We start from the raw sequence: 21397 nt of genomic DNA, 5'->3' as shown, positions 1-21397 counted from the left end.
AACTTATCCTACTCTCTCAAATAGTTGTGTCAATGTCATCCATGTTGAAAGATATGTATATAGTACACTTTTTTTACTCTTTTTCATTTTCTGTTATTGTCATGGGTATTTTGGTCTTTTTTCCTTTAATAAAATCTGTCCTCTAGGGACAGTCTTTTATTTTTCTATTTTTATTCTTGGTCCATTTCTCAAAAGACCAAGGGCTCTTTGGGTATGCTCCCAAAGAGTCATTTTTATGACCATTGGGAGCTCCCAATAGCCTCTCTTAGTGGTTGTTTTGTGTATAAATAAGGGTTGAACCCTTGTATAAACAATGTTTCTCTTAAGCATTTATGCTCAATAAAGATGAATATTTTTATGTTTTGTGTTTTTCTATTTAGTTCTTTAATGTTTTATATGCACTTAGTGCTTTTGTTGTTGCCCTTTGTTGGTTATTGTATTGTCCCATAGTGGACTTGTTCTTGTGCACATTGTGATTATAAGCCCTTAGTGGCATTGGTTTGTGCTTGTGCACTTTTGTGATTGTGATCTTGTAAGCCCTTAGTGGCATTGTTTTTGCATTTTTCGCTATTTCATTACATGGTATCAGAGCCAAGAAATTCTTGGCATTTGCCTCTTTTGGGTCTTGGAATTCTTTGGTTCGAGTTCATGCTTTGTGAAGGATTCATGATCTCTATGTGGCTTGGATTCAAGGTAAATCTTGACTAGGTATGTATCTTATATCTTTAAAAAATATGTATGTTATTTTTATTAAAAAAAACTTTAAATATTTTTTTAATTATCGTTGGACTTGTTTTTATTAAATATCTTATAAGGCTTATTTGTTTAATCTTGTGAAATTATATATATGTATGTTTTTGAAATCATGTTTGGTTCTTAATTTTTCAAAACTTGCTTTATTTGATATATATGTATATAATCTTGTGTGCTTGAACATGTACTGTTGGCATTTAGATGCTTTATTTGAACAAGTCATGATTATAAATGTCAAATTGTGTTCGTATTTATTATTGAACTTTGTTTTGTTCTCTTTTAAAAAATTACCATATAATTTAAAATAATTTGAGCTATTTTAAAAATAATGATGTGTATTTCACAAGTATGATCTTATGAAATTTTGCTTAAACTTGCGTTTAATTTTTCTCTTTACTCTTGGTGTATTAAAAATAGCATATGAAGTGTTAAAAATTATGATCTAAATAATTTTTCTATTAATATTTGATCCTTGTGCACTTATGATTGCCTTACATGATGAATAAGATTGTTTATTCGTGCATAAGGTATTGAGCATGATTTCTTATGGGCAGTCATTCACTTTAATAAATGCCTTTTATGGTCATTTTGTGGGGACAATAGTTATGATATTAGTTGTTTCTCTTATTGATCCTTTTTGTGGTACTTATGATTATGTTATTTTCTTAGCCTCATGGCATTATTTTACATGTTTTGCATGAGATTATGTTGCATACTTAGTTTTTAATAAAATATTCAGTTGAGAATCATGAGAAACTTCTTTGTGTTTTATGGGTGTTTTAAGCGTTTCCTTCATGGTTCACTTTAGTACTTGTCCATTATTGATGCCCGTGCTTGTCTACCTAGATCTTTGGTGGACATGTGTATTATTGATTAAAGGAATTTTGATTCATTGCATACTTGTTATTTATAAAATATAAATTTTTATATTGTGCCTTTAGTGTATTAATCTATCACTTACATATACATGAGTTTTTGAGTATCCATGATTAGTTGTACTTGTGTATGAACTTGTTTTTCTATATGGTACTTTGAGAATCTCTATTTATGTTTTGGCCCTCTTTAATATCATATGACATTGATTGTTTCATAGTAGATTTGTAATCTAAATTGAGTTATCTCTCTATATAGCTTGCTTATATTGATATGATTGCATTGCATTTGATTGCATCAAGTTGTCAATATGATTGCATTATATTCATTCAAAGTTTTCGTCTGTTGTTAGTAGGATTTGATTTGAAACTTTATTTTTTTAAACCGGTTCTTATATATGAACTCACTTATTTGAAAATTGATTTTCGTGAGTATTTATTGCCTTATGACATTTGTGTTGTCCATCACAGACTTTTATATGATGCATCATTTTTCTTGGCCTTATTATTGTTGAACTAGAGTTTGTTTGAGGGGGTGAGTTGTGTGCACCTCAATTATGTTAATTTAGATTGTCAACTTATAATTTGGCTCTAACGGACAGTTGTTTGATCTTTGGTTTTATGAGTGAGTTGTATCACTCATTTGTTTATTTGGCCATTATTATATTGGATGCTCATAATTATGTTTATCTGTGATGGCTATCTATTTTTGAAACTATGGTGTTTTGAAAGATTGTACAAATTGATAACATTAGTTTGTTTTCGTTACAAACTCTCTTACCTTTTGTGTTTCCTCCTATTATGCCTCTTATTTAAGTGTCATTTTATATAGACAAAAAATGTTTATTCACACTTTTTGTGTGTTTTTTAACCCATTAGTAACATTATGATTATACTCTTGTTATAGTCACTGATACACTTGTTTTGAGTGTCATTATATGTAGACAAGAGATGTTTATTTATACCTTTGTGTGTGATTTTAGCCTATCATTGGCATTATGATTATGCTGTTGTTCTAGTCGCTGATACATTTGTTTTGAGTGTTATTATATTTAGACAAGAAATGTTTATTCACACCTTCGTTGTGATTTTTGCCCATCGTTGACATTGTGATTATTCTTTTATTCTAGTCGCTGATACACTTGTGTTAAGTGTCATTATATGTAGACAAGAGTTGTTGTTTTCAATATGGTGAGTTATGTGCACCCATTGGTTATGTTCTTGTTCTAGTGACTGATACACTTGAATTTTGAAGTTTGGAGGTCTAGTGAGGGAATTACTTGTAGTAGTCAAACTATTGTTGAAATTTGCAAGTATCATTCTCTTTGTTATATGGGATTTTTTAGAATCTCTCCATGAAATTTCAAAAATGTCTTCTACTTGTTTTACTTTATAAGGAAAAATGTTTATTGATCAAAATTTCATGGATTTTGCATACTTGTGATGTTTAATAAAAATCTTATTCTTTATATTGTGAGCCTCCTTGGGTATGCCCCTTTGTAGATATTGAAATTGTTTTTCTTACGAAAATACTTGTGTGTTGTTGACTTGATATTGGTGGAAACTTTTGTTCGTAATTAAAGACTTTGATTCTTTACATTAAAATCATGCATTTTACGTGCATTTTATTGATAAAATTAAATTTTTTGTTGTCTTATGTGCATTAAATATGCTTTAATTGAATGTTGGATATATATGTGTGTTTTATATTGATTATCTTGTTCACATTGTTGCATGCATAAATTTAATTAACTCCTCTTTTCTTGAAAGTTTTTTTTTAGTGTTATACTTTATATGCATGTTGTTTTTAGTATAAATTGATGATTTAGTTTAATTGAAGAGTTTTTCTAAAAATTTGGTATATTATTAATACATCATTGTTTATCTCTTTTTGATAATTGATATGTTTTTTAGTGATTAAGTTCCCTTATGATCAATATTTATGCTTTCTTAAAAAATATGTTGATTTTGAGTCTATAATTGTCTAAATTTGATTTCATAAAAAAATCTCTTTTGAGGTCTGCTCCTCCTATCTTTCTTAATAGTTATCTAATATTTCAAAAATAATAATTTCTTGAGTGTTATTCTTGTTTAAAATATATATATTTGTTTTGAAACTTCATCATTATTTTGTTTGAATGCCTTCTTTTTTTAGTTGAAATTTCTCTTTTGAGGTATGCTCCTCCTATCTTTTTTAATAGTTATCTAATATTTATATTTTTTTTCTTGAGTGTTATTCTTGTTTAAAATATATATATGCTTTGAAATTTCATAACTATTTGGTTTGAATACCTTCTTTTTGTAGTTGGGACCTTTGTTTTGTTTTCTCTATAGGTTCTTAAAGATGCGATGGATTGAGAAAGGAATATCGTTGATGCATCATGAAGGTGGAGATAGCCGACGAAGGCGACTGGGGAAGATCACCAATAAAATACATTTGAAGACTTGTATTTGCAAAACTCTCTAATATATCATAAAGATGGAGTTTTTCGTTGAAGTCACTTGAAGATTTGGATCCTTCCTATTGAATCTTTGTTGTATTTCCGAACTTTCAGTATATCACACCGTAAGTTTGAGGAGGCGTGTTAAAATATATGTATATATATATATTCTTTTACTCTTTTTTATTTTCTGTTATTGTTAGGGATTTTTTGGTATTTTTCCCTTATAATAAAATCTGTCCTCTAGGGATAGTCTTTTAATTTTTTATTTTTTATTTTTATTCTTGGTCAATTTCCCAAAAGACCAAGGGCTCTTTGGGTGTTCTCCCAAAGAGTCGTTGGGGCTTCGTGATCGTTGGGAGCTCCCAGTAGCCTCTCTTAGTGGTTGTTTTGTGTATGAATAAGGGTTGAACCCCTCTTGTATAAACAATTCTTCTCTTAAGCATTTATGCTCAATAAAGATGAATATTTTTATGTTGTGTTTTTCTTTTTATTCTTTAATGTTTTATATGCACTTAGTGCTTTTGTTGTTGCCCTTTGTTGGTTATTGTATTGTCCCGTAGTGGACTTGTGCTTGTGCACTTTTGTGATTGTGATCTTGTAAGCCCTTAGTGACATTGTTTTTGCATTTTTTGCTATTTCATTACAATCCACACCTCAAATTTGTTGATGGCTTACTGTTTTTTTTTTCTTTGGTAAGAAAAAAATGATTTTAATGTGCTCAATCCATGATATGTCGGAGATTGTACATTCTATAGCTTGCTTTACATTGTTTTGGCGGAGGTACAAAGTGTTATCTTTAGGAGGCTGGTGGAGGAAAATCATCCTAAGTCTGCAGGGAGCTAAATAGGAATTGGAAGGATATGTTCTCTTGGCTTCTTAAGGTGAGGCCTAGAGAGAAGTTACAGCAAACTGCTTTTCTGCGGACTAGGCTGTTGGGATGAAAGTTCTGTGGTATGGCTTTAGGTGGTGCATCTGGGATCTACATCTTGACGAAGCATGGTACATAACTGGTCCAACATGAAGGCATTCAGGAACATTTTGTTTCTTTATGCTGGGAATATGTTGGCCGAGGTAAAGAGTAGGGAATTTGGCTTCTTTAGCAGTTCCAGCATCTTAATCAGTTGTGGCAGCTGCTTTTGTTATTTGCCATGCCAAGATGCTCTTCAGTGCTAACTTGGTTAATTTGGTTTTCTTTGATATTTTAAACTTTACTATGTGGTCAGTGGTTCATATTGTTCTGGCTAGTGATTTGGACTTTGCTTTTGTAGTGACAATGCAAACTTCTTTTCTCATGTTTATCAACTTATTCATAGTTGATGAAAGACTAAAAATTCAATGTTCTTGTTCACATTTCAATCATTTTGTCTTTTGTGATTGTTGTTGTTGTTGTTGCTTTTATTATGACGGTATTATCAGAACAGAATGTGTGCCTCTGCAACGCCCTTTACCCAATAAACTTGGTGTCCTGAGTTCATTGGAATACTGTGTCAGTCTTTGTGTCACATCAGAATGCTTTCAGTAGATTTGAGATTGTATTGTGTGTTTTACTTCTCCTATTTCAGGTTATTATTTCACCTCTTTGGTAACGATGGCTTATATATTACTTCAGGGTTTTTTCCCTTAGTGCTTTCATATTCAAGCTTTTATTTTCTGCCTTTTGTAACAAAACATATTTCATCCAAGGACTTGTACATTTACTTTGGGCTCATTTTCCCCTTGAATGGACATGCTGCATGCATATTCTTACTCTAAACTTGATCATAAGTGTGGCCAATACATTAAACTGAACATCCTGGAGATACATTTCTCTAGTGAAAACAAATTATTGTTTTTCCTTTTTTTACTGTGAAAAACTAGTATGTAGAGGAGATTTTGTACCATGCTGTTTTACATTGACTACTTGATAGGACATTTGAGCCTCATTCTATCAGTGATGAAAACATAGTAAATGGTCACTTTTACAATATTATAACTTTTTATCAAAGTTCCCTGCCCTTGTAAGAGGTGCTTTTTTGTTTATAAAAAATAAAATTAAAAATTGTCAGCAGGTCACTGTTCAGTACTATTCAGAATACAAAGAGTACTAAAAGGGATGGTGTTTTGTATGGTCTGTAAAGATATTAAATTCTATCCTTCATTTGGCTTTTGTTGTTGCTGGCAGGTCTAATTTTGCACGGCTAAATTATCAGGGGTTTTACACCATGGTCTTGGAGAAGGGTGATGAACTCATCTCTGTAGCATCCATCAGGTACTGGTTTTTTACTTGTTCATTTTAACCATAATACTGTTAAGATGTATGTATATAATATATATATATATATATAATGTATATATACATTATATATATATATACATTTATCATTGTAATATATATATATATATATTTATTTATTTATCATTGTAATAGGTAAATACCCTCTAGGGGTATTTTTATCTTTTCCTCTTTTGTAATAGATGCTGTCCACTAGGGACACTTTTGTATTTTTGCTTTTCTTTTATTTTTTGCCCTTTTTATGTTGTGTAGGAGCTCTATGGTCATTGGGAGCTCCAACGGTCACATTTATGACTGTTGGGAGCTCCCAATGGCTTTATGTCTTGTGCCTTTTTGTATATATAGGGACTACTTGTCCCCATTCATGTTAATGCTTCTCTTAAGCATTCATGCTCAATAATATGTATATTTTTTTATGTTCTTTTGTTTCTCTTTTTAATTGTTTGATGTCTTGAATGCACTTAGTGCTTGTATAGTGCCTTTGTGCTCTTGTATTGTCCCTTAGTTAGACTTGTGTATGTGTATATGCACTTTGTGTTTATGATCTTGTAAGCCCTTAGAGGCTCTTGTTTTGTATTTTCACATATTTCATTACATAGTTTTAGAGCCCATAAATCCTTCTTGGTATTTTGCCTTTTTTGGGTCTTAGGATTCTTTGGTTCAAGTTTATGTTTCGTAAAGTTCGTGATCATTGTCTGGCTTGAATTTAAGGGAAATCTTGACCCGGTATGTATCTTAAATCTTTAGTGTTATGTTATCTATCTCATGCATTATGCATGATAACACATTCATTTCTCTTATCTTTTGAAAAGTTATGTTACTTTTGTTAAAAACTACAACAACAACAACAATTACGCCTTCATCCCAAAACAATTGGGGTCGGCGATATGAACCAAAAAAGAAAATCATTATGGGTCTTCCACATGAATCCTCCTCCAATCATTTCTATCCAATGCCAGGTCCTCGGTGAGGTTCAAAGCATTCATATCCTTTCCTATCATCTCCATCCAAGTCTTCTTAGGCCTACCCCGACCTCTTTTAACTAATATATTTTCCTATTTCCCCATCCTTCTAACTGGAGCATCATTAGGCCTTCGCCGAATATGTCCAAACCACCGTAAACGATTCTCTCTCATCTTATTTTCAATGGATGCAACACTTACCTTCTTATGTATCTCGTTTCAAATTTTATCTTTTATTGTATTTCCACACATCTATCTAAGCATACACATCTCAACTACACTCATTTTTTGAATGTGATGTCTCTTGGCAGCCCAACATTCCTTACCATATAGTAAAGCGGGCCTAAAAACTAAAATCTTTAATTTTTTTTCAAAATTATTGTTAGGTTTATTTTTTATTAAATGTTTTATGAGGTTTATAAAATTTGTTTGATCTTGTGAAATGATATATGTATACGCTTTTATGAGATCTAGTTTGAATCTTAGATTTTTTGAACTCGATTTATTTAATATGTTCATATATGATCTAATATTCTTGAGCATGCGTTGTTGGCATTTAGATGCTTTAATCGAACACTTCATGATTATAAATGTTAAATCATGTTCATATTTATTGTTATATTGAAATTTGTTTTGCTTTTGAAAAATTGTCAAATTCTTTTAAATTATTTGAAATAATTATTTTAAAATGGTTTTATGTGTCATTCACAAGTATGGTTTTATGAGATTTTGCTTAATTTGGGTTTGAATTTTCTTTCTTTTCTTTGATGTATTCTTATGTGAAACACAAAATATTTTGTGAAGTATTAAAAATTGTGTGAAGGATCTTAGTAATCATGGACACCTTGTTATTTTTTAAATTTGAATAAATTATTTTTATATTGATATATGATCCGTGTTCACTTGTGATTGTCTTATATACACATTGATGAATGAGATTGTCTATTAGTGCATAAGGTATTGAGCATGATTTCTTCTTATGGGAATTATTCAATGAATGCCTTTTAAAATGATTAAAAATAGTTGTGTTATTGTGAGTTTATGTTGTTGACCTTTTTTTTGTATCCCTTGTGATTATGTTATTTCTTAGTCTCATGGCTCTTTATTGAACATTATTTTACATGCCTTTGCATGAGATTTAAGTATTATGCTTTTTGCATACATGGTATTAATTTGAGAATTATGAGAGTCTTCTTTGTGCATGTCCTTTGTGGGTGTTATAACTGTTTCTTCCATGGTTCACTTTAGTACTTGTTCATTTTTCTACTGATGGATATGCTTGTTCGTAATTGAAGACTTTCAATGGTGGACATTTTGTCTTGTCATATGATTACATTTGCATTATGATACCTCACATGAGTTATGTTAAGTTTTTTTTTTCACACTTATGATATTAAATAAAATATTAATTTTATATTGTGCCTTCTTGTGTGTATTCCCTTTGTAGGTTTGTGACTGAATCCCATAGTGGGTTCTTTGTTGTTTGTCCACTTTTACATCTATTGGGTAGACTTTGCTCGTGATTAAAGGCCTATTCATTCTAAGTTTTTCATCTACTATTATTTGAATTTGATTTGAAACTTTGCTTTTTTAAATCAGTTCTTATATATGAACCCCATATTGGGAAATTGATATCCATGTGCTTGTATCACCTTTTATGACATTTGTTTTGTCCATCACTGAATTTTATATGATGCATCATTTCTTTTTGGCCTTGTTATTGGGTCGGGGTTAGCTGTTGAGGTGAGTTATGTGTGCACCTCATGTCATCTTATCAATGTAGATTCTGAAGGGTTATAAGTGGCGTGTTGTCACTTGTATTGGGTCTGATTGATGGTTGATTGACCTCTTAATTCATTGTTGTTGGAATTCTGAGTTAGCCGTTGAGGTGAGTTACGTGTGCACCTCAAGTCATCTTATCATTATGTAATTATCAAAGTTTATTAGTGTTATGTTGACACTAGTCTGGGATCTAATTGATAGTTGATTGGTCTCTGGATCCATGTTGCTTTTGTTGAACCAAAGTTGTTTGTTGGGGTGAGTTGTGTGCACCTCGGTTTTGTCAATTTAGATTGTCGACTTTTAGTTGGCTCTATCTGGCGGTTGTTTGATCTTTGGTTCTGTGAGTGTGTTTTATCACCATAGTCACATGTACGTTAAAGGTAATTTCTTAGCGAGTGTATTTCTCGGAGAGATTTTCAAAAGTTGATAAATCTTGGGAATATCTCGGCAATATATAAAAAATTAAATAAAAATTTAAAAAAATAAGTAAAAATACTGAAAATAGAAAAATGAAAGAAAACTAAAATAAAGACCTTAAAATAGACAAGATAAATTGATAAATGAGCAACTAAGTTAGCTTTTAAAACCCTTAAAACACATTTTTATTTTCTATTTTACCTTTTAAAACTTTTTAAAACCACATGTTTTAAAGTTTTGCATAATCCCCAAAATGCCCTTTTTTCAGAAACAACCCCTCGTGACACTCAATTTGGGGATTTTCTCATATCTCAACCAAATCTCACCCATACTCTAGATTTTTTGCAAATCATTTAATTTTTAGTTAAAAGATAAAAGATAAGATTCAGAACGATAAGATTCGGAACGAAGAGATACGTAAGAAGGTAGGTGTTGCACCCATTGAAAATAAGATGCGAGAGAATCGTTTACGGTGGTTTGGACATATTCGGCGAAGGCCTAATGATGCTCCAGTTAGAAGGTTGGAGAAATGGGAAAATATATTAGTTAAAAGAGGTCGGGGTAGGCCTAGGAAGACTTGGATGGAGATGATAGGAAAGGATATGAATGCTTTGAACCTCACCGAGGACATGGCGTTGGATAGAAATGATTGGAGGAAAAGGATTCATGTGGAAGACCCAAAATGAATTTCTTTTTTGGTTCATATCGCTGACCCCAATTGTTTTGGGATGAAGGCGTAGTTGTTGTTGTTGTTTTTGTTGTAGAAATTAATAGTAATTTTTTTAAAATCCCCCATTTTTTCATATTTTTTGAAAATAAGATCTTTTGAAAAAAAAAGCCACAAAATGTGCAAAACACATCGATTTGATTTGATTTTTGAACCAAATCAAACCAAATTTTGAGTCCGAGTTCATTTTTTTCTTTAAATTATAGTGATTTTTCCAAAATTTTATCTATAATAAATTTGGGGATTTTTTAAGAAATCAGAATATGAAAATCACGCAGTTTTTGTAGCGATATATCTCACGATAATATCGCAAAATTATTGCGAGATATATGAATTGTTGATATATTGAATATATCGGGATATATTCTCGTTACTAACGTTTGGCTTGAAATTACCAATATTTTTGTGATATTTTCAATATATCAGTGATTGAATATCAATCATTTGTATATTTGGCCATTGTTATTATGTATGCTTATAATTATGTTTATCTGTGATGACTATCTATTTTTTGAAACTATGGTGTTTCGAAAGTTTGTAAAATTTAATATCTCTTGTTTGATTTGTAATTTTTTTCTTATGTTCTTGATGACATTTGTTTGATTTCATTACAAGCTCTCTTAGCTCATGTGTTTCCTCCTGTTATATCTCTTATTTAAGTGTCATTTTATATAAACAAGAGATGTTTCTTAGTGCAGTGAGTTATGTGCACCCATTAATGTTATTTGCAATTTTGGCAATCATTTGTGAGGTGAGGCATGTGCACTTCCTATGGTTATAGCTGGTTTTATTGTTAGGGAGCTTGTATTACCTATGCATGGTCACAAAAGTGATTTTTGCCGACATTTGTATTCAGTTTCAATTACTTGTTTGTTGGAACATGTTCACTGGTTTGGTAATGGCTGACATTTGTATTGTGCTCTTGTTCTAGTAGCTGATACACATGAATTTTGAGGTTTGAAGGTTTAGTGAGGTGATTGCTTGTGGTGGTCAAATTATTGTTGAGATTTGCAAATATCGTTCCTTTTGTTAGGTGGAATTTTTTAAGGAATCTCTCCATGAAATTTCTAAACTTTTACTACTTGCTTTTCCTTGTATAAAAAAATGTTTATTGATCAAATTTCTTGCATCTTATGTGCATTTTATTGGTAATATATATACATATATATTTTAATATTGTTGTTTGGTCATTTGTGAATCCTAATGGGTTGCGATTTGTGAGATTGCTCTCATTCATTATTATGTGCATTAAATATGTTTTAATTACATGTTGAATATATATATATATATATATGTTTTATATTGATTATCTTGTTCTCATTGGTGTATGCATGAATTTATTTAACTCTTCTTTTCTTGAGGGCTCTTTTAAATTGTTATATTTTATATACATGCTATCTTGTTTGCTCAGTATAATGGGTGATTTGTATGAAGTCATTTTTAAAAAATCCTTTGGATATTATTTATGCATGATTGTTTATCTCTTTTTGATAATTTATATATCCTTTAGTAATCAATTTCTCTTCTAATCAATATTTGTTTTTTTTTTAAATATGTTGATTTTGGGTTTATGATTGCCTAAATTTGATTTCATAAAAATATTTTGAGGTATGCTCCTCTTATCTTTCTTAATGATTATCTAATGTTTCTAAAAATTATTGCTACTTTGTTTGAAAAATTCTACTTGAGTGTTATTCTTATTCAATATATATATATATATATATATATATATTCTTTTTTAAACTTTATAACTATTTGATTAGTATATTTTTCTTTGTGTAGTTGAAATTTTTGCTTTTTTCTCTCCGTAGGTTCTTGAAGATGAGATGAGTTGAGAAAGTAATATCTTTGATGCATCATATCATGAAGATGGAGATAGCCGATGAAGGTATTTGATGACGATCATCAATGAGACTTGTATTTACAAATTTTGTCTGATGCAAGATGAAGATTTCTAATGAAGACACTCGAAGACTTGAATTCTCTCCCTAGTTTGTCTTGTATTTTCAAACTTCCGGTTACTCACCGTAAGTTTGAGGGGGGGTGTTAAAGATGTATGTATATAATATATATAATGTATATATATTATATATGTATATATCATTATAATAGGTAAATACCCTTTAGGGGTATTTTTGTCTTTTTCTCATATTGTAATAGATGCTGTCCACTAGGAACAGTTTTGTATTTTTTCTTTTCTTTTACTTTTTTCCGTTTTTATGTTGTTTAGAGGCTCTTGTTTATATATATATATATATATATATATATATATATATATATATATATATATATATATATATACTTGATAGGGGTATTTTGGTCATTTTATATAGTTGTTTCTAGAAACAACTATTTTAATAGGTAGTTTATTTTTTCTTTTTTTTTCTTTTTAATATTTTTTATATGCATTGGGGGTCCCACATAGAGTCGTTGGGACCCCCAACGACACCATGTGGGAGCCCCCAATGGTTCCCTTTTTTCTCCTCTTTCATTGTGTATAAATAGGGGCTTTCCCTCTTGTATTCTTAAGCTTGTGTAGCTCTCTTTGAATAAAGTTCTTTACATTTTCTTGTTTAAGCCTTTTAAAGGCTTTTTGTATTGTCCCATAGTGGACTTCTTTATTTTATTCTCTCTCTTGTGCTCTAATGCTTGTCCATTATTGGACATTGTGAATGCATTAAGCATTCTTGGGTTACATTTTCACATACTTTGTTACATGGTATCAGAGTCATACGGTTCTTGGAGTTGAAGTTGTTACAACGCTCTCCCTCTTTCCTTTCATATCTTATCCGTACATTGAAATCCAAGATTGATCTCTCTTTCAAGCTCAATGGCAAGAATTATTGTGGGCATCCGCAATGGAAAATAATCTCAAAGAAAAAAAACTTTGGGGTTATGCAATGGGTTCTATTCCCGAACTTCAACTAAAGCTCACCAAGATATAAGGAAGTTAAGAGACAACTCTTGAGGGAGATTCTCGCCTCAAGGCCATTGAAGAACATCAAAAAAAGGTAAAAGATTAGGAGAACAATCATGCAAAGATTCTTGTATGGTTCATGAACAATGTAGAACTCAAGGTATGTGCTAATATTGCCAAATTTCATAAAGCCAATGGGGCTTGGTTCTTTATGAAGAATATGTATACCCAAAAAAATCTTGCAAGAGCATATTTTTTGCAAAAAAAAGCGAGAAACACCAAATAAGGCGATTTAAGCATTCAAGATTACTATAGTGCTTTAAATCCTCTATGGGATGAATTAACACTCTTAGAGCCTAAGTGGATTGCCATTGAGGATGTGGAACTTAGGCAAAACAAATGGAACAAGAAAGGTTTTTTCAATTTCTATTCGGGCTTTGTCCCGAATTTGAGAAAGTTAGATCCTCCCTTCTACGCAGATCTATTTTTCTTCCTTTGGAGGATGCTATTGCCGAAATTATTCAAGAAAAAACTCGTCTTGACATGAGTAAGAGTGTTGATGAGGTCTTAGCTGTGTCTAAGCCCAACAATATTAAAACATATAAACCCTCATATTTTGGGAGGCAAGGTAACTATACCAACAATAATAACTATGGTGGAGTAGAAAGATGATTGTTTGTCATCATTGTAATGAACTGAGTCATATTAAACCCGCATGCCCAAAATTGAATGAAACTTTCAAGCATAAGGTTGCTTCTGTTGAAGAATCAACTACCAAAGAGGAAGACGAAGGCAAGAGTGGAGTTCTTAAAGATACACTTGGACAAATTTCTATAGCTCTTCAACAGATTCTCAAAGCTACCTCCTCTACATCGGGTGCCACCATTGCCTCCACATCACCACTCGGTACGTATTCTTGGATTTTAGATTCGGGAGCATGTTTTCATATGACTTTCCATGAAAATGCTTTAACCGATGTATGCATCAATTCAAAAATATTTTGTGTCTCTACGGCTGATGAAACCTTTTTAAAAATAAAGAGTATAGGAACATTAGATCCCAAAAATTTTCAAAAATTTTCGAAAAGTTAGAGTTCCAAAACTAAACTTAATCTTTTTTCGGTTTTTCAAATTGCCGACCATGGATGTGAAATATCTTTTTCATCTAATGGTTGCTTTATGCAGGATCTCCGGTTCGGAAAGCGGATTGGGCAAGGCCATAGGAAGGAAGACCTTTACTTTATGAATTATTTGACTCTTCCTTCAAAATCATTTTATACATATGTTCAAGGCAAGAGTATTGAAATTTGGCATAAAAGACTTGGACATCCAAGCTACTCAAAAATGTATCTTTTTCTTTTGGGAACAAATGTTGTAAAGAAAAAGATATGACTAGCAAAGATTATATTCTTGAGAAAATGAAATTTATTCTATTTTCAACTAGAACCTTTGTTTCAACGAGACCTTTTAAATTGGTGCACTCGGATGTATGAGGTCCATCTCCGGTTATGTCTTAAGGGTGGTTATTCATATTATGTAACATTCATCGATGACTTTACTAGGTATGTATGGATCTATTTTCTTAACTTTAAATTTGAAGTTTTTTTCTTTTTTAAAGAGTTTTGCATAAAAGTTAAAAATCAATTTCAAAGCAATATATCTATTCTTAGGTCTGATTCGGGTGGAGAATATCTATCTAATAATTTCCAAAATTACCTAAAGCTAAATGAAATTTATCATCAAAGATCGTGTCCTAGGACAACTCAACAAAACGGGCTAGCGGAAAGAAAACATAGGCATATTGTAGAAACCGCTAAAGCATTACTTATTTCTAAAAATATCGTCAAAAATTTTTGGGCTGAAGCCGTTTTAACCTCCACTTATTTAATAAACCATATGCCATCATTCACTTTGAAAAATATCTCTCTTGATGAAAAACTTCTCAACATAGCACCCGACTTCAATCGCTTACGTGTTTTCGGTTGCAAATGCTTTGTACTTTTACACAAAAGAGATAAGTTGTCTCCGAAAGCAATTTGAGTGTGTTTTCCTTGGATACCGTGAAAATAAAAAATGATATAGATGCTTTGATTTAAAAAATAACAAACTTTATGTTTCCAAAGATGTGACATTCTTAGAAGATGAAAATGGTTTTGAAAGTCTTGATAAGAAAGATGAAATTGACTATGTTTTTGTATGATCTTTCTCCCACGAAAGATATGCATTCTAGTGAGATTCATTGGATCATTTTGAAATAATAGATTATACACATCATGAAAACTCTAATATTGAAACATCACTAAGTACTGATGACATCATTGATAATTTTAAAAACCTTCAAGTTTATACTCGGCGTGAGCAAAATAAACCTATTAGTGCTTTAGAATTTTTTTCTCAAAACAATGAGTGTGTAGAGGAAACCTCTCTTAGACGATCTGCTAGAGAATCCATTCCACCAAATAGGTTTGTGTCCTATGAAACACTAATACCTAACTATAGGGCTTGCTTAATAACTTTACATTCCCATCATGAGCCTGTACATTATAATCAAGCCAAAAATATACCGCATTGGATTGAAGCCATGAATATAGAATTAGATGCTCTTAAGAAAGCTAACACTTGGGAAGTAGTCAAGCTCCCTCCCAACAAGAAACCTATTGTATGCCAGTGTGTTTTTAAAATTAGAACTAAAAGCGATGGAACTTTAGAACGATATAAAGCAAGATTAGTAGCTAAAGGATACTCAAAAGAATATGGTATTGACTATGAGAAAACTTTTACACCCGTGGCTAGAATGACTAGTGTTAGGACCCTAATAGCTGTTGCGTCTACTAAAAAATGACCTATATATCAATTGGATGTTAAAAATGCTTTCTTTAATAGAAAACTAAATGAAAAAGTCTATATAGATCTTCCGCCGGGATTTATCATTGAATAGGGACAAACTCTTAAACTTTTAAAAGCATTGTATGGTCTTAAGAAGGCTCTCAAGGCTTGGTATGATAGATTTAGTGATGTCATGACTAGTTTGGGTTTTAGTTCATGTTATACTGACACGGTTCTCTTTGAGAAAAATGTAGGAACTAGTAATGTTATTATTCTACTCTATGTAGATGATATGATTATAACAAAGAATGATCAAATTGGTGTTCGTAATGTTAAAAATATGTTAAAAGATAATTTTGATATGTCTAACTTAGGATTCTTACGATATTTTTTAGGAATTGAAGTTGCATATGTTAAAATATGTTGATCCTTAAATGTACATATATATATTTATATATATATATATAAAGATACGTATACATATATATATATATATGTATACATATCTCTATTTATATATATATAAATATATATTTTATCTTCCTAAAATACCCTCAAGGGTATTCTTGTAAATTAGCATTTTACGCATATTCCAATTGGAATATGCATTGTAATTTTTGTTTTATTTTTATTTTTTGTTTTTTATATTTTTGGATTTCGTACCACATTGGGGGCCTCCCAAAAGTGACGTTGGGAGCCCCCAACGGTCACAAATGTGACCGTTGGGAGCTCTCCAACGTCCCCTTTGGGAGCCCCCAAGGTGGTCCCTTTTCATGCTTATAAATAGGGGATTTCCCCTTTGTATTTTGTATTCTTGAGGGAGCTTATGCTCCATTGTAATGGGGTTTTTACCCCTTCTCCATTATTCTTCAATGATATGCAACTTATGACTTTATGTCATATTTTTCCCTTTTTATGGGTTTTATGTGTTAGCACATTATGTGCTTATGTTGTTTCCCTTTAATGGGTTTATTTGCACTCCACGTGCATAAGTATGGGTTCATTATTGAACCCAATGTATTCCAAGTCACTTTCTAACATGGTATCAGAGCGAGGTCACGATGGGGTTGTCCTTTGGTGCAACGGAAAGCGTGTCACTCAAGAAATGGTGAAGTATTCATTGCCCTTCCTTTTTGCTTTGAAGTTATTCGGTATGTATCCCTTTTCTTAAAGTATTATGCATTTGAAAATATGTTTCTTGCATATAGTTTGTTCGTTTAATGGTTATGATAGTTGAATTATGTCTTTTCACATTTCGTGTGCTCGTATATTTTAAAATTATCTCCCTCAAATTTGGTGAACTCGTTTGTTGTTCAAATATATAATTTGTGTTCATCGAACTATCCAATGATTGACCTATAAGTTAATTTTTAAAATTATATATATGATTTCTTGCTAAAGTAATGATCTTTGCTTAAAATTTCTTTACTCTCATATGAACCCTAATTTGATTTGAGTTCCTTTTTTGATTATGAATTTTAGTGCATTTTTTGAAAAATTTGCTATAATCCTTATATGAAAATCTCTCATATCTAAAAATCTTTGTTGAATCCTAAAGTAGTTCTTGTTAATGATAACTTATAAGAACTCCTAAAAGTTTTTCTATGTTTCTTTTTTGAAAAATTGTTTATGATGAACCATTAGGAAAGATTTTTTTTAAAAAGGAATTTCTCACACTACATAGAGTGCATAGTTCATCTTTTGCATCCTTTTGGTATAAATGATTTCATTTTTTATCTTTATAAACTTGTTGGTTTGTATTTTTCATAAGGTTTCGAAACCTCTTAATAATATCTTTAAAAAAAATGCCTACATTGGCCATAATATGGTTTTCTTTGTCCTCAATTGCAATTGTTAAAGTTTGAGAATTTCAAGCATTTCTCTTTTTATAAAGTACATACTTGCTCACTTTTGTGTATTTTTGTGTTTTGTGCACATTTGTTTCTCAAATATTTGCACTTGTATGCATTCCCTCTTTTTTATGAAATACATGCCTTAGTGCATGTTTGTTTACACCTTGGTGTGTATTTGTTCAAGTATTGTATGAGTGCCTTCGTGCACATCTTTTATAAAGCCTTTTGTGCTCACATGTGTATTGTCTCTTCGTAGACATTTTTGCATTATGGAGCCTTTATGCACATTTATTTTTGTGAAAAATATAATGAATTTAGATATTGAGTCCTTTTTAAATCATTGTAAGTGCTTTTAGCACTTTGAATGTTTCCGCATATCTCATCACAATCAAAGGTTTTTTAAAAATTGTTGTATGGGATTTAATCCCAAATTTATAAATTTTCAAGTGTTTTAAATATTCATTCCTTGAGTATTGTGTTAAAGCCTTCTTTGTGAACCATTACGGTTCTTATGATTTCTTTGATTAAAAGCTTGATTGTCTTGATGAATTCTTTATGTTGTTGTGTTTATTGCTTAATAAGTCCTTTTTGGTATAAATGACTTGTTTGAAGATTAAGCATAATTTGTGTTTATGCAAAATTGTTGTTATAAAGCACATTATTGATTATTGGACCTTTTGATTCAATTTTTTAATCGGTCCTCTTTTCTTTGAAAAATGATTCCTTAAGTGTTTATTGCCTTTTTGTGGCATTTATATTTGTCCATCACATGTTATTTAATGTATCTTTTATTTGGCCTTATTATTGTTATATTAGAGATGTTTGTTGAGGTGAGTTATGGGCACCTCGTGTTATATCATTTTAGTTTGTCCACCTTCCATATTACAGATGGTTGTTGAGGTGAGTTATGGGCACCTTGGGACTCTAAAATGATTTGTTGTATGATCTCTAATTATGAGTGTGTCACTCATTTTTTCTCTTGTGGCCATTGATATTATGGATGCTTCTATGTAAATGTGATGGACATATGGTGTTTTAAAACCTTAAATGTTTTAAGGTATATTAAAAATCAAGGGATTTGGGATTATAGCCCAACCTCTTTAGTGTTTATGAAACTTATGGGTGCAAGTGCACATTTGTGATTCGGTGTGTTGTGCTTGTTGTGCACAAGTGTTATTGGGTGTGTATGTTCACACATTTATTCTTAAGGTGGTTGCGTTATCGACTAAAGTATCTTGTTGAAGATATGTTCTCAAGAATTTTATTTTATCGATTATAGTATCTTGTTGAAGATATTTTTTACATGCATGTTATTGTTATGAGAATTCATTTTAAAAGGAGTATTGTTTTATTCGAGGTTTATTTTCATTACAAGTTTATTGCCTCAAAAGTCTTTTCCTTTTATGCCCATTATCTAAGTGTCATCATATGTAGACAAGAATTTTATTACACCTTCGTGTGTTTTTAGCCCTTTGTTGGCTTTTGCTCTCTTGGTCTAGTAGCTGAACACACTTGTCTTGAGTGTTTTTATATGTAGACAAGGCACGTTGATTCACACCATGGTGTGTGATTTTTAGCCTATGTTGGCGTTTGTGTCCTTGTTCTAGTCGCTTAAGATGTATGCCCATGGTTGGCTTATTTCACACATTTCAAGTGCTATCATATATAGACAAGAGATGTATTATGTGTTAAGCCCATGGTTGGCTTATTACTCTTGTTCTAGTAGCTGAACATACTTGGTTTTAAGTGTATTTTTTACATAGACAAGAGATACTTTTTAGTCCATGTTGGCATGTATTCTCTTGTTCTTGTCGTAGATACACTTATTTCAAGTATTATTATATGTAGACAAGAGGTTCTTTTACACACCTTTGTGTGTGTCTTTGGCATTTAATGGCTTTATATTCTTGATCTAGTAGCTTATACACTTGATTTATGGGTTTTGGAGGACTAATGAGGAAGATGTTTGTAATGGATAAACTATTGTTGAAATTTGCAAAATTTCATTCATGACTTGTGTTTTTCAAGCAAATCATATTTTTGATATGCATATCAAGTTGGTTTCTTAGCATTTAATCTATATATTAAGTGCTTATGGTTTTTTGCCACCCTTATATGCAAAATGTGTATTAAGTATGTCTTTCATAAATGATTTTAAAACCTTGTGAACTCTTGGGTTTATTTTGCCTAAAGTATGCTTGGAGACTTTGTTTCTCTTGTTTGACACTTCATTACATGTTTGAAGCATGTTCATTAATGAGTTCTTTGAGTATTAATTCATTTCATGATAAGTATATGCATATGCTCTTTATGGCCTTTTTGGGCCCTCATTCAATAATGTTTATGTATATCATGCCTCTTCGTAGGCTTATTGTGGTGTCCCTTAGTGGACCATTTTGTTATTCCCTATTATGGGGTTATATTTGTCCAACGCTGGACCTTATGAATGCATTATGCATTCTTGCAATTTATTTCTGCATAATTTGCTTCCGCTCATTTTATTTTAAACATGATATGTGATTTTGAAACTTTGGTGTCATTTTTGCATAATTTGTATCTCTTCTAACCTATGCTAGTTAGAAATGTTCCATTTGAATAAAAGTACAAAGATTTGTTTTACTTGTTTCTTTGTTGTTATTTCACAGGATCTTGGAGATAGGACAAAGAGAAGTACCATGGATAGTTCGGGAAATTTAAAGACAATAGGAGGAAGGCCTTTTCAAGTTTCATTGCATCCTTGCCGGAGCCTCTTGGAGTCTTGCCCTTTGTTCAATCTTTTCGTTTCCCCGCAAAGATTGAGGGGGGGTGTTAAAATATGTTGATCCTTAAATGTACATGTATATATTTATATATATATATATAAAGATACGTATACATATATATATATATGTATACATATCTCTATTTATATATATATATATATAAATATATATATTTTATCTTCCTAAAATACCCTCAAGGGTATTCTTGTAAATTAGCATTTTACGCATATTCCAATTGGAATGTGCATTGTAATTTTTGTTTTATTTTTATTTTTTGTTTTTTATATTTTTGGATTTCGTACCACATTGGGGGCCTCCCAAAAGTGACGTTGGGAGCCCCCAACGGTCACAAATGTGACCGTTGGGGGCTCTCCAACGTCCCCTTTGGGAGCCCCCAAGGTGGTCCCTTTTCATGCTTATAAATAGGGGATTTCCCCTTTGTATTTTGTATTCTTGAGGGAGCTTATGCTCCATTGTAATGGGGTTTTTACCCCTTCTCCATTATTCTTCAATGATATGCAACTTATGACTTTATGTCATATTTTTCCCTTTTTATGGGTTTTATGTGTTAGCACATTATGTGCTTATGTTGTTTCCCTTTAATGGGTTTATTTGCACTCCATGTGCATAAGTATGGGTTTATTATTGAACCCAATGTATTCCAAGTCACTTTCTAACAGCATACTCTCCCCGAGGATATATAGTTTCTCAAATGAAACTTGCTGCAAATATATGTACTAAATCTGGAATTTCAGATGATAAGACCTAAAGTGATCAATGCTAAATTAAGACTAGAAGATGAGACTCTTCT

At 31.4% G+C, this 21397-nt stretch overlaps 1 protein-coding gene across 2 annotated transcripts in view; it reads left to right on the top strand.

The window, feature by feature from the left end:
* Nucleotides 1-21397, top strand: part of LOC149821854 (uncharacterized) — a 59531-nt gene that overhangs the window by 12535 nt on the left and 25599 nt on the right. For both annotated transcript variants that reach the window (XM_089980660.1, XM_089980659.1), the window contains exon 5: nt 6231-6317. In XM_089980660.1, the coding sequence (XP_089836786.1) occupies nt 6231-6317 (87 nt within the window). The remainder of the gene's footprint in view (nt 1-6230; nt 6318-21397) is intronic.

The sequence above is a fragment of the Nuphar pumila genome, chromosome 11 (assembly GCF_984573655.1).
Source record: "Nuphar pumila chromosome 11, dmNupPumi1.hap1.1, whole genome shotgun sequence".
Lineage (NCBI taxonomy): Eukaryota > Viridiplantae > Streptophyta > Magnoliopsida > Nymphaeales > Nymphaeaceae > Nuphar > Nuphar pumila.
Note: the sequence above shows the minus strand (reverse complement) of the source record. Positions and strands in the feature narration are given on the sequence as shown.